Below are 14,439 nucleotides of genomic sequence, written 5' to 3'. Positions count from 1 at the left end.
CTAAGTTCTCACTGTATCGCTGATCGCTTCGGTGTACTTGGTTCTTTATTCTGAATTCCCAGTGAATTAACTTTTTGGGACACTCGTGTTCATATTCCAATCTTGTGAATAAAACATATTCCAATATCGGGAAGGGAAAGAGCAAATGTATTTTTATCCTAGGATAAATCAGAAAGCTATTTTACTTATAAAAGTGTTTTTTGTTAATCTGATCCCTTTTGATGCCCTTGAATTATACTGGATATATTATTTCATAATGATTTTAAGCCTGTCTTTATTTATTTGGGTTCACCAAATTATTGCTTTATTAGAGCTCATAAATTTTATTTCAAATTAATGTTTAATCATATAGTTCTTAAATGTATCAAAATCTATTCTTATTTTCGTATAACAATGCCACAGAAATATATTTTTCAGATTCTGAAAAGCTGACATTTACCCGTGGAAGGGTTTCGGCGCGTGAATAATTTCCATAATCCATGATTGATATAATATATGTCTAGATAGTCCCCTTTATTTGATCTGCCTTGCACATTCACATTTTATCCCACATGCGATGAAAGAATACGCTAAAACAAATTCAATAAAAAATATAAAAAAAATCAACCACGCAATAATTGTTATATTACGATTTTCATATGCTATTATTAATAATATTTCTATAGTAATTTATAATAATATTAATAAAAGTTTAATGTCTGAAAAGTTAAAACTTTAAAACAATCCTAACCATATTGTTAAACAAGAAATTAAGCTTATATATCCTTATGTAACTGTAATGTTAATTATCATGAATAAAATACTGAACAATTATATTTACGCTACTCAGAATGGCAAAAAGTTAATGCACCTGTAAACTTGGTGACCTCCAACATGCATCTTGGAAACCTTAGAATATATATACCCGTACGTAGCGGACCCTTAAATTTCAACGACATATCCCAGACTTCAAACCGTAACACAGTCATCCAAGCGCAACTGTATTTTTTTTACTAACATTTGTTCCTACAATGTAAAAACTCCCTCTGGTAAGAAAATGAAATAAAAATAATCATAATCAATTTAGATAATATGTAAAGATCCAAATTACCGTTTTCATTGCATGGCTGTGTTTCGGTTTGAAGGGTGGGATATAGCGTGAATTTACTGGGTAGGTACAGAGGAATAACACCTGAGTCCTCAGGAATGGCAACGCATGGAGGGTATCATGGGCGAAACAGTATACTCTATTATATCCATGGTACTGCTCATGTCTATTAGCGACGGTTACCACTTTCCATCAGGTGGGCCGTCAGCTTGTTTGCCATTCTATGTTGTATAAAAAAAAGAAAGTCAGTAGGTATATGAATTACTGACACCACTCATAATATTCAATATTTTTTTTAGTCAGTATTATTATTGCAGCTATTTAAGGCAGTTACCGTACCTAATTCTCCCTCTCGCTAGCGAAGCGAAGAGTCATCAATCACATAACAAGCAAATATATTGGCTCAAGTCTTGTTTGTATTCACTTGCTAATTTTCACACTATCAATAAGTTATAATTTTGTATACATAAATAAACAGCGACATAATTTCTAATAAAATTACGAGCTACTTGTCCATTAATACATAGATATACTTGATACTAGCGACACGCCTCGACTTCGCACGGATAGATAGGTAGAAGATCTGTATTTTTTTTAATTAAATACAACCCATGTTACCCTCTGATAATGTAATTTTCTATAGGTGAATTTTTTTTATATCGGTTAAATATTTTTTGAGTATTACATTACATTCATCATCTTCTTACCCTTATCCCAATTATTTGAGGTCATATAATATGGTTTTATCCATATTACAAAAAGATTTGGCTTATAGTTTTACGGCCGCCTGCCTGTCGTCAACCCCTCTTTGGGAATGCATTTGTTAGTGGTTTCCGCTACCTACGGTATGGAGAAAAGGATTGAGGGAAAAGGAAGGGAATGTTCAAAATGCGTAAAGGAAATTAAAAAATGAGAAGAATAAGGGACTTATGTGAGAAAGGATGGGGGGGGGGGAACTCTACAATTGCGGAAAAGACTAGGTCACAGCAGCGGCTCGGAAGGCCGGGGTCGCATACCCTTATGCCCTTATTCTGGAATCGAACAGATTTCTAGAAAAGAACATTGCATTACAAACAAAAAACTTAAAAAAATCCTATTTATATAAATATACATGTGAAACATATATAAAAAAATATATGAAAATAAAAGATAGGCAAATGCTTCAGTGTTACAAGTTTCCCAAGTTTTCCAATTTTAGAACCAATTACTTTCGTAGAATTATTGATTTGATACTTTGGATATCCAACATACGGATTTAGAATAAAAAACTGATGAGAAAGTTAACAACTAAGAATTCTAGGATGAATGGCTTTCCAGTTATTGGCACTCGACTCATCATCCCGAGAATGTCATAAGAATAAAGTATAACATTCTAGTGTCAGAAACTTAAAAATCAATATAAAGTTCAACATCCAGCATGATAATTATCCTCTTATGGAACATTGATGAGTTATTAATTACTCTGTCATTGAAATGGTACCTAATTGCGTCATATGTTCATTGGTAATAAATTATGAAGTAAGTACCAATTCATATCAAATGGAATAATATTTGTAAAGCCCATTAACATACAAAGAAAAACAAACTGTACTCAAAACGGCACTGAAAATGCAGTGAAGTAAATAAAATTTATGTCTAATCAATCAGCCGCGTTTATTATTAAATATGTCAAAATACTCTTTTACAAATGAAATCAATAAATATTATGGTTAGTATTTTTTCATCATAAGACTTATTAAGATTGTTTACTAATTGTGGCAATTATAGAAAAGCAGATTATACTGAGCCGCTCTTTCAGATCTTAATAATTCTGGCTTAGATAAACAAATTTCAAGCAATGACCCAATTACAGAAGGGTTTTGATCTCTCCGAGTGTATACTTCCCAAAATATTTTACGTACATATTTTTGTAATTTTATTAACTGTTTTTATATTTAAGTCAGTTTCTAATAAAAAAAGATATATAATTATAACATCTACCACTTATGTTTATAAAAGAATTTTGTTTTGTGAATACGTTAATATACCTTAATACGTAAATACAAAATTCATGCACAAAATGTTTAATCTGCATTGAGCAAAACAAATTTCTCAAATAGGTATGGGCGAAGGGCAGGAATATGATATAAAATTCTTAATATATCTACAAATAAACAATTTAAAATGATTTATTTTAATGGAGCATAATTTTAAATTATACTCTATTAAAACAGAATAAGTAAACAAAGCTAATACTGGCTCACTTGAAGATTGTGATTTTTACCAGAAAATAAACCTAAAAGAATTTCCTTCTAAGAAAAATGGAATATTTCTCACAATGATTAATTGATCAAGCTTTATCGGTTCAGAAAATTTCTCAGATATATTACAATATAGCCGCTTCTTCTCAAATATATTATGTATAAGAGACGAAAAGTAAGATCATATTAAGAATTGATAATTTGTCAGTACCCGTATCACCATGCTATAATTTATAGTGGATAAGCGGAGAGAACCGAATACTACAAAACCTGTATTCTTCCTCTATTCAATTTCATTAATATAATTTAATATTTGTTTATTATTATTATATTTAAATTAATAAATTGTATAAAATATACCTATAGATTATATTTAAGTAGATAGTGAGAAAAACTAGTAAAGAAAAGCTTATCTATATATGTATATGTATGAGTATAACAGGAATTTTTCGAACTTACTGTGTTTCTACTTCATCCAGAGGTTTTGTTCAAAAAAAATATTAATATGCTCGTACGTTTAAACACGGTATAAATATCAAGTTACCTTAATTTTTTTTTATTTTAAAACCAGACTATATAACTAACCAAGTAATCAGCGTAACAACGCTTGGAAATAAAACTTAGATTTATAGAATACATATAATGTTAAGTTTACACTCTGAAATATGAATACGCTAAAGTGTTTAGGATACCCACAGGTGAATATGCGGCTATTGGTGTCGACGTAGAGAAATATGAATCTGAAGAGGCAGTCCGCTACTTAGCTGGACCTCTGCGTAAAACACCATCTCTCAGGGCCATCAGAGCCTTTCGCTCGTATCTAGCAGTGGCCCCGTCTCCGGCACCCTCTTATCCAGCATTTGCCATAGAAGTGAACAGAAGATTGCAAATGCCACCATTTAACTTTACGAATCCACTACTTGTGTTCGGAGCTGGAAAAGTGGTAAGTGGCACTACTTATTTGTAATCTACTTAACCTATATAATATATATACTAATCAATTAATACTATAAAAAAATACAATGACTATCTGAAATTATACCAAAATTTAATTAAATGCAATCAAAATATTATGTACAAAAGTCTTTAAAAATTCAATATTATACAAGATAATGCTTAGCACTAAAGAATATTACAATTTGTAAAATTCACATTATTTTAAAAGCCAAAATACAAGTAGAAAATTAAAATTAAATACCATAAATTTTTAAACAAACTAAGACTTCAATTTTTTTTTAAACAAATTAGATCCCTGTTGAGGCAGCGTGGCTCCACGATGCCGTGTGGGTGTATGCGCGCGCTCTCGCCTCTGTTCTAAGCATTGGTGAGGATCCTCGTAACGGGCGAGCTATTGCGGCTCAAATGAGGAACACCACTTATCACAGTGTTATGGGGTATTTATCACTTGCTTACGATGTTACTGACTTTATTCCACGCTTTGCTCGCATGAATTAAAATAAAAGTTCCAACAAAATTTTGTTCTTATATATCTGTTTATAACATTTCATTTAAATTTAATTTTAATTATGAGTTAAATAAATAAAAATAGATTTCATTCAAATCCCTTCAGTGGTTTTGCTTAAACAGTTTAATAAGTAATAAACGTCCAAACACTATAATGTAACCAATATTTATACTAAGAATATTCGTAGGAGATAGGTTATTCTACATACGAAACTTTATCTTCGAATATCCTTTCACGGATGAATAATATCAATGAAAACGGAAAGTTTTAAAGTTTCAAAAATAAACTGAAATATTTTGTAATTATACAAAAGTTATTAAAGAATAAATTGAAAGTATAACACCATTTACATATAGATTTGTAAACTGTCCGTCGTGGTTAGTGTGAATAAGTGAAAAAAAAGTTGAAGAAATGTTATTTATGAAAATTATTTAAAATCTAGCCATAGACTTTTTTAATTTAATATATGGTATATACACAGATATTGGGTGCATATGGATGAGTCTGGAGACGCAGAAGGCAACTACACATTGCTGTCAATTGACCCAACAAAACCTCCTGGCCTTTATCCAGTCGCTGTACTGCACAAGTCCGTTCCTGTAAGTTACTCTTCCATCTCCCTACAAGTACCACAATTTTTTTTATATACCGATATTATAAGAAATAATGTTTTATACTTAATGTTTATATGTGCACATATGTAATATTATAATAATGTTTTATATAGAATTATTTCATATAGAGATGTATTAGTGCAATAATTTTATTACTGAAAAACATTTTTTTCAGGGGGCATTGGTTAAAGAAGCCATAACAAAAAGTATCTACATAAAAAAAAACTTAGAGTTATACTTGTATATATTATCAGATTTCAATGATATCCAATTTTTTATTTTAATTATTTATTTTTGTGAATTATTATTAGTTAAATAAATAGTGTGCATAGTTTATTTAATATTCTAAATTCAAAATTTTGAATAGTACACATCAGACAGATATTAAACCAATAGAGAAACAAACATATCTCGTTTTCTTATATGCGTTAAACTGCTAGTTTTATAACATCACAATACATAAAATCCTATTTACAAAACACTTACGAAATGTAAATAAATATGGAATTAAATAGGCGATATGCGTTTGCATAGCAAATCTGGACGTGGCCTGAATAATCGGTGCTCCTATAACTGTAGCCAGGAGAGTTTACGTCAGAAGTTGGCTAGTGAGATGTACTCATGTGCCAAATTCATATTGGATTCAATATTGGATTTAAAATCTTTAAATCTTAATAGGATATAAAGATCCTGTACTATTAGCATTAAACTGATATACAATACTAATAATATAATACTATACGAATATTATATATTTAATTATTTGTTTGTTATTAATAAACTAAAAACTAATTAACCGATTTTAAACTATCTTTCACCTACAGCTTCCTACAGGTGAAAGATAGTTTAAAATCGGTTACATTATCAGTGAGTAATATAGGTCGGTTCGGATTGCTAGTAACATATATGACTATAATAAAAAAAATTTTCATGCAAATTCTAGGTTTTGACAAAATAACATTAGTGGCCTGTAATACAGCTATTCTTATACCTATTTCAGGCACCAGTCTCTCAGAATTATATTTATAATTTGTTTACTTTAATATAAGCATGTCTCATTGTATTTGATTGTTATGAATTGTGAAGAGAAAATAAATCTATTATTAAAAAAAATTTACTTTAACGCTTTATTGATAGTTTTTAGTGACTTATCTATGGAAACTTTGAAACTTTATTGACTGAGCGAATAATTTATATTTTGTTACTGTTTAAAAACTGTGTGATCGTACACATGTATAACATTATTAGAGGAATGTATATATATAAAAAAAAAATATAAAATGCAATTGGAATTATCAAAATAAGTTTAGAATTTACTAAAAAACAAATAAACTATCATATTAATTACCTCCTCTTTTTGAAGTCGCTTCTGATGAAAGTCCTCCATTCATTTATTTTGTTTTTGTTCCTGAATGCGATAAAATTGTTTGTTAATTTTCATGCAAATGCTATTAATCTGAGAAATAATTAATTTATATCTATAGTTTAACATTTTTTTACAATCGTCTATATATATTATATAATCTCTAGCCTCATAATACCTACTTTACAATATTAATTTAGTAGTACTTTACAATATAAAGTTAGTAACTGTAGAATCATAAAAAATATCTATTCAAAAATACTTGTAATTAATTAGTTAAGTAATTAACTTAAATATTATTATTATTACATGACTTCGTCCAAGATAAAAAAAAATTATAGGTACTTATTTTTTCTAATTATATAATTATAGGTACTTATTGTTAGTACGGTTATGACAAATTTTATAAGAAATAATTGAGGCTTTAAAATAGCAAACAAACTCACTATCGAATTTTAATATGACTAAGGAATTAAAAGGTTTCTAAGAATAGATAGAGAAGATTTTTTAAATATTTACATACATGTAATAATAATTTTTTTCGAAATATTTTCTTATGTCTTTTATTTAATGCTATTAATACATTATACAGGAGGTGAGACTTCTACGAGAACTGAAATGGCCTGGTGGACAGGTGCCCCTCTCTGAACCACCCTTGTGGTTTCCGGGGCGAAAAATGCGTCAGTAAGTAAAATATTTTAATTGAATTTCGCTTCGTGTGTACGTGTATGAGCGCGGTTTAATTGTATAATTAGAATTTTAATAGAACTGTATAATTTTCGTCCAAATTTTAATTTGTTGTAAAACATGACACCTACATGACTTCGCATAACAACATTCTAATGTTATATAATTCATTATATAAAGACATTATATACGGCGATGCCTACGATTTTTTCATTTGATATAATGACGATATCTATAGACAAACATATTTTTATTATAAATAAAAAAAAAGAAAAAAACTTTCTTGTAATAATATTAAAACTATTTTGAAAGATTTTTATTGCACAATCACTCTTTTACGGATTAATGGATTTGAAACACGTAAGTCTTATCGTATCTTAAATTATCTCATAGGGTACTATTTATTCAAAAATATTTCGCGAGCGAAGCCGCGATTTCCAGTTAGTAATTTAATGTTTTTGTAAGATAAAAGATAATAAATGAATGAATGAGTACTATACAATATAGGAAATAAGCAAGACAATTAATAAATATAACGATACAATTATATAAGTACGTTAAGTTATTACTGAGAGCAATCTTTTTAAGACAACCTTAGACAAACTTTTATTATATTTGTCAACTTATAAAATACTTTTCCTTGTACCAAAAGTTAAAGTTAATTTATTTTGGCTTCTTGAAAAAACGTATCTTTGAGAATATGTAGAATCAACGAGTGAGCCGAAATGTTCCATTAAGGGCGGTCGATACAACGGACTAACACATTCAGTTTACTGGCGATCTAAAAAACTAATATGTTGTGTTAGTGCTCGAAGCGGCATTAAGCGCAAGGTTTGTAAGCGACAGTAAGTGGGGTGGGTCGTAAAAGCGTCGTAAGGGGTACTGGCGACAAGCAATGCGCAGCAGCAAGCCATCGGCCGCACGCGACGCCCGCTGCGTTCGCACCCGTCGACACGTCCCTCTAATACCACTTACAGGACTGTAGCCAGAATTACATGCCACTCAACTTTGTTCGCAATATAAATGAATTCTTATCTTCAATAATATAGTTTTTGTTACGTAGATTTTTCTTTTAATTGGCTTCTATATGTATTGCATGTGCTGCATTTAGTTCATGCAAGATCTAAAACTAACAATGAGTTTCATATACCAGTACTATCTAGTAGATAAGTACCACCACCACCGTCCTACCTATTACCTATATTTGTCGCTTAAGGCAACGGTTTTTTTAAATGCATTAAATGGACATGCATTGTTAATACAGCGTCTCAACATTTATTCGTCGTTTTCAATTAACATTCCTTCGGGAAAAATTGCCATTCCACTAGTAGAACACTTAATAATTAACCATATTAAGTTTTGGTTTCATTCTATATCCCCTAAGAACGGCCCTGGTATTACTCAAGCAGCACTTGTGTATATGTACAATATATATAATAAAGAATAGTTCTTCATAATCCCAACACGAGAAAAGCTTTAGAATCGTAAATTGCTATAGTAAATCTAAGTACCTATATACCTATCATTACGATATACTGAACGAACTTACATATTTTCTTTAAAGCACCAAAATATATGAAAAGTAATATATTTTGTAACACTTAATTTTTAAATAAATCTTATTTTAGAGGATTTAAAAATTTAAACCTTTAAGAGGAGAAACATCTAAGTAATGAAAACATTCTGCAAAGAGAGTAACGAATGTGCATGAGTTATAACGAAACATAACCAAGTCGACAACCTGTAGCAGTATATAATTCATGAAACTTAATTTCTCTCCCAACGAGCATAGTGATAAATAAAAAACTATTATTAAAACATTAATTCATCTTTCAGACACAAGATCTATTCTATTTAATCTATTTATTAATACGGTATTTAGATATGTTATGAAGTTGTAGAATGCCATTAAAGAAAATATAATGGATACATACTATTAAATATACCACAAATAACTGCCTTGTAAATACATACGTAAATTTTACTGTACATATGTAACAACGAGTCAGTGATTTACCCACTCACTATAAAGGGATAGCACTCTTGTTATTCTATTATACTTTGAAAATGGTGGATTTCCCGAGTGTATGGCTTTGTTCCATGCCAGTTATTCCAATTTAATGCTTCGCCTCGCCTCTACCCACTTTATATCACTCGTCGTAGACAATCCTTCTAGCTACATATAATTGAATACAAACGTTTAACGTCTTCGACAGCGAACTCCACTGTTGTCGAGTTTAAATGTGCTAAACATTCTGTCGTAGAGAAAAGAACTGAGTAAATATATTTAAATGTTTGACTAAAACAACGTTAAAGCGGATTTATGTATAGATTATTATTTTATTAGATTATGATTACATTATTATATAATATAATCGTTAACGTCAACACTAAAGATCAAACCACTGATTTTGAGCCATGATTATTTGTAAGTAATTGGAACAGAATATTATAGTGAAGATTGCTTATAATAAATAATTTTATTTTAGAACAAAATGTACTATGGTGCTTAATTACCCTTCTCTACTTTTTAATGAAGAATTAATTTTTTCTGTAATAGCCGTCGTTAGTCAAACGTATTGTCCAATAAAAATGCGCTCACTTCATCTGCATATTTTCATTGAACAATAATTTTAACTACCTACTAACTTAACTATTACTATATACACTAGTCATGTAATAAATATTATGTTGAACATTAAACAAATGATTGTATAATATTACATCAAAAATACAAATTCATAATTAACTACCAGTGAGAGACTAATATACACAAAGTCGTATATAGGTATTTCTGTTCTCTTTTACATGGTGAGATATGAATACCAATTTTCAATAGATGAGCAATCAGACTATTTACCATTCTAAATATTAAAATAAAAAAATAAACTTATGTGGCAGTGTACCTAATCAGGATCCCATAAGATGGAAGCAGAGTACGAAGACGTATATAACTAGCTGTTTTAAATTAGATCTTCCAACAAAACTTGTTAAATCTATACAAGTTTATAAACATTCAATAAAATACAGTTTTGAAGATTGAAACAACGCCAGTAATAAGGCAAGTATATACATTAATCAAAGAAAAGTAACCAATTCATATCAAAAAAGATGAAGTGCTTTGCCTGTATTAGATACGCACTTGGATAGATGTGATTTAATGTCAGATATATTCAGATGCTCGGATATACAATTCTATTAATATTACTGTTTCGCTCCATATATTATTCTATTAACATTATTGTACATATTACCGTAATTTTGATGAACGCAATACTCTTTGTAATAAAGTTATCTCACATCATCTCGACCTCACACAAATAGAGCAAAGCTTATATAGTTTTATCCAACTTTCCATTTTCTTATTAAATTGACTGTAAGCTATTTTTATCTATCTTTTATAGGTATATATCTAAACTAATATGTATTAGTTTGCTAGTATTATAAAGAGGAAAGATTTGATTTTTATATAACGATATTTGATTGTTATGGATAAATTAAAAAACTAGTCGATCAATGTTAATTTTTTTTTTACCAATAGAAGGCTACATTATCGGCAAGCAACATAGGCTGAATTTTATTTTCAAAAAACTAGTCGCTACTCTATCATTGAACTGTATCATGTAGCCTTCCTTGATGTTTATATTGTAAACGTTCCTAATATGCGGATAAAAGGTAATAAGTCTCTGCCAAGCCATTTACTAAGGATTTGTAAAAGTATTACCTGCTCAAATCCTTCCTAGATCGTAAAAGATAATAAAAACTGGCTCCCAATTTTGTGAGGATTATCGAATTTGACCAGCAAGAAATAGAAACAATTACAATTCATACAGCTACTTTAAATAGAGATTTGTTGGAGCGTGTGTGTCCATCAATGTAGTAGATCTCTGTAGGGTGTAACGAGAGAGGCGCATTGCTTTGCATAAAATACGACTAGGTTCGCAGAATCCATTCTGCAGCTTCTGTTATTTTAGAATTTAATGTTTCTCATATTGGCTCGCTATTTCTTGGTTGATATAAGAAACTTTTTATGACGACATAAAAAGTAAGGTTATCTTATGGGATTACCATCTACAATCCTATATAGTGTAGTGAGCAGTATTTTATCGGTCGTCATAAGTTGCTATTATCTTTGTGGCGAAAGTAATAATTCAATAATATTATACATGCTCACATTTTGTACAGCATATTATTGAAGTTCATTGTAACATGGAACGAGACAGTATACAACTAACAACATAGTAATAGATATACCCGATTTAATATTTTACAATAACGACTTCAGTCACATCAAAATGAATATGGTCTCAACGTTGGTTAGTAGTTGATTAATTCGGTTTAGAATTGCTGAAGATCTCGCGTAAAATAACTACACACGATTTGAAAATCTTCTTGTTAGAAGTCGCTTAAAATATGATTTCGCTTAAATTGTAGTTACACCTGTATGCCTATTATTGATTTAAATATCTGCTTACAATATTATTTATGACCAGTAGATCTTTTATCTAAAAATATCTAGTAAAATCCCATACTCATAAAAATGATGCTTCTGTTTATATTAGATGCTGTTTTTATTTTATAATAACGGTGTCGTAAAACCATAGATTTCGGCTGCCGTATAACAATTTTTCATCTCTTGGTAAATATCTAAGATTATCCGTAACACAACCTACAAACAATTCACGTTTTTTCGGCCTTTATTTCGGCTCCTGTACAAGCATTATCATTTTATTTATCGATGGATAACCACGAATACAGACAAAAACTTTCACACTCAAAAAAGACAAAAAATCTTAATTCTGAATTTGTTGCTATTACAATAAAACAAAAAGTAGACTATTTTAACTGTTAGCATAGTTTAACTAAAAAGCGTAACTATTTTATACAGTTAGTTACTACTTAAGAGGTAACTATTTGGTAGTTAAATGCCGTTAAATTATATTGTTATTATCGTCAGGTCATGTAGGAGCGTGGGCCCTAGGAGCTTCAGGTGCCACATTAGCCCTCCTGGCACTGGCAGCATTGGCGCTGTACCGCGGCTGGCGATATGAGCAAGAACTAGACTCGCTTCTATGGAAAATAGACTTTCGAGATCTTCACTTGCCTGAAGAGGAACAACGTACCAACAAACTGAGTAGGTAAACTGACTTTGCAACTGTTGTTTACTTTTAGATAACGGAGTAAGGCAGTCCCTTTATATTAAAATTTTTAATATTTTTAACCCTTATAATAAATAAATAGTTGATATTAACATAACAATATTCAAATATCTAGAATTATAATACACGTATCTACATATAGTCTACCTACTAAAATGGTGGGGGAGAAGAGATTGGTAGTAATTGGAATTAAGAGTCCCATTGCTAACAATATACCTTATCAAGTCGACCTCCACGCTGTTTCCCTTGAACACTATTGTGATTCATTTATTGTTGAATTAGTCATGATAGGCCAACTGACCTGCTTCATCCTCACTTATCATACCTCATTGGTGCCCGGCCAGTATATATCGATAACGTAAGCGGGGCGACCATTCCATTATTATCCCTTAAAAAAACCTAAAATGAGCACTGGTAATGGAATAATGTTTTATTAAAATTCTTATCTACCCAAGATCCCAAATATTCAGGTATAAAACACATTTGTTTTAATACATTTACTCTAGGCAATATCCATTTTCATAAATAGATGATTTTTTTTTCTATTACATACAACGTCCTCTCTACGTTGTGTTTAGACGGCCCAAAAGAATGCAACAGGTTTTGTGTCCAGTTATAAGTTACCAGAACTCGGGACCAGAATATGAATATATTGCTTATGCAAGTGGGTACTTATTACTATCACTTATCTACAGACTAGAGTTTTGCAGCCATCTCAACATAATCTAGTTAGATACGTCATAAATTTTATCATGAGTCTACGACCACTAAGCATTGAAAATATTTAGTTAAAGATAAAGGAACCTTTTTATACACAGATATCATCATCATCATATCATATCAGCCTTTAACTATACACTGCTGAACATAAGTCTCCTCCTTGGGAGAGGAGGGGTTGCCAGTAGTTGCCACGCTTGGCAAGCATATACCCGCAATTAGACTTTGAAAATGTTTTAATAAGGACACTGTTGCCCATCCCTCGCCCTCCATTAGTCGCCTTTTACGATACCCACGAGAAAGGAAGGGGTGGCCTATTATATGCCGGGACCACACGACCATCATCATATCTATGTAGAAATATATTCATACCATAAACTGTTATATATAATATAAATAAATAAATATGAATAATATTTTTTTTTTTTATACAACATAGAATGGCAAACAAGCTGATGGAAACCGTTATTATATAACATGAGCAGTACCATGGACATAACAGAATATAAATAAATGATAATGCTTTGCCATTCCTGAGGACTCAATTCCTCTGTATCCATAAATAACCCTTCAAACCGAGAGAGAGCCATGCAAACACAAGCTTCACGGTTGAAACACGAATGGGACAGAGGTGCCCAAGCAATCGACTTTTGTACAAAGTCTCCCTCTGGTAAAATATAATATATATATATATATATATATAATATATATATATATATATATATATATATATATATATATATATATAATAATAAAATATAATATAAATAACCAGAGGGAGACTTTGTACAAAAGTCGATTGCTTGGGTACCTCTGTCCCATTCGTGTTTCTACCGTGAAGCATTTGTGTTTGCATGGCTGTGTTTCGGTTTGAAGGATGGGATATGGTGTGAATTTACAAAGTACAGAAGAATAACATTTGAGTCCTCAGGAATGGCAACGCATGGCGCATATTATGGGCGTAACAGTATACTCTGTTATGTCCATGGTACTGCTCATGTCTACAGGCGACGGTTATCACTTTCCGTTAGGTGGGCCGTCAGCTCGTTTGCCATTCTAAGTTGTATAAAAAGAAAAACAGAAAATGACAGACACAGCCTTCACTGA

At 30.6% G+C, this 14,439-nt stretch overlaps 1 protein-coding gene across 1 annotated transcript in view; it reads left to right on the top strand.

Annotated features, from left to right (window-relative positions):
* LOC113517406 (guanylate cyclase 32E) overlaps positions 1-14,439 on the top strand; it is a 55,753-nt gene that overhangs the window by 26,720 nt on the left and 14,594 nt on the right. Inside the window, 6 exon segments of the mRNA XM_052894612.1 lie at positions 4,026-4,270; positions 4,576-4,721; positions 5,274-5,391; positions 7,362-7,421; positions 7,423-7,453; positions 12,414-12,590. Coding sequence (XP_052750572.1) covers positions 4,026-4,270; positions 4,576-4,721; positions 5,274-5,391; positions 7,362-7,421; positions 7,423-7,453; positions 12,414-12,590 — 777 coding nt within the window.

Source organism: Galleria mellonella, unplaced genomic scaffold (assembly GCF_026898425.1).
Source record: "Galleria mellonella isolate WM207_F2 unplaced genomic scaffold, CSIRO_AGI_GalMel_v1 utg223, whole genome shotgun sequence".
Classification (NCBI taxonomy): Eukaryota; Metazoa; Arthropoda; class Insecta; order Lepidoptera; family Pyralidae; genus Galleria; species Galleria mellonella.
Note: the sequence above shows the minus strand (reverse complement) of the source record. Positions and strands in the feature narration are given on the sequence as shown.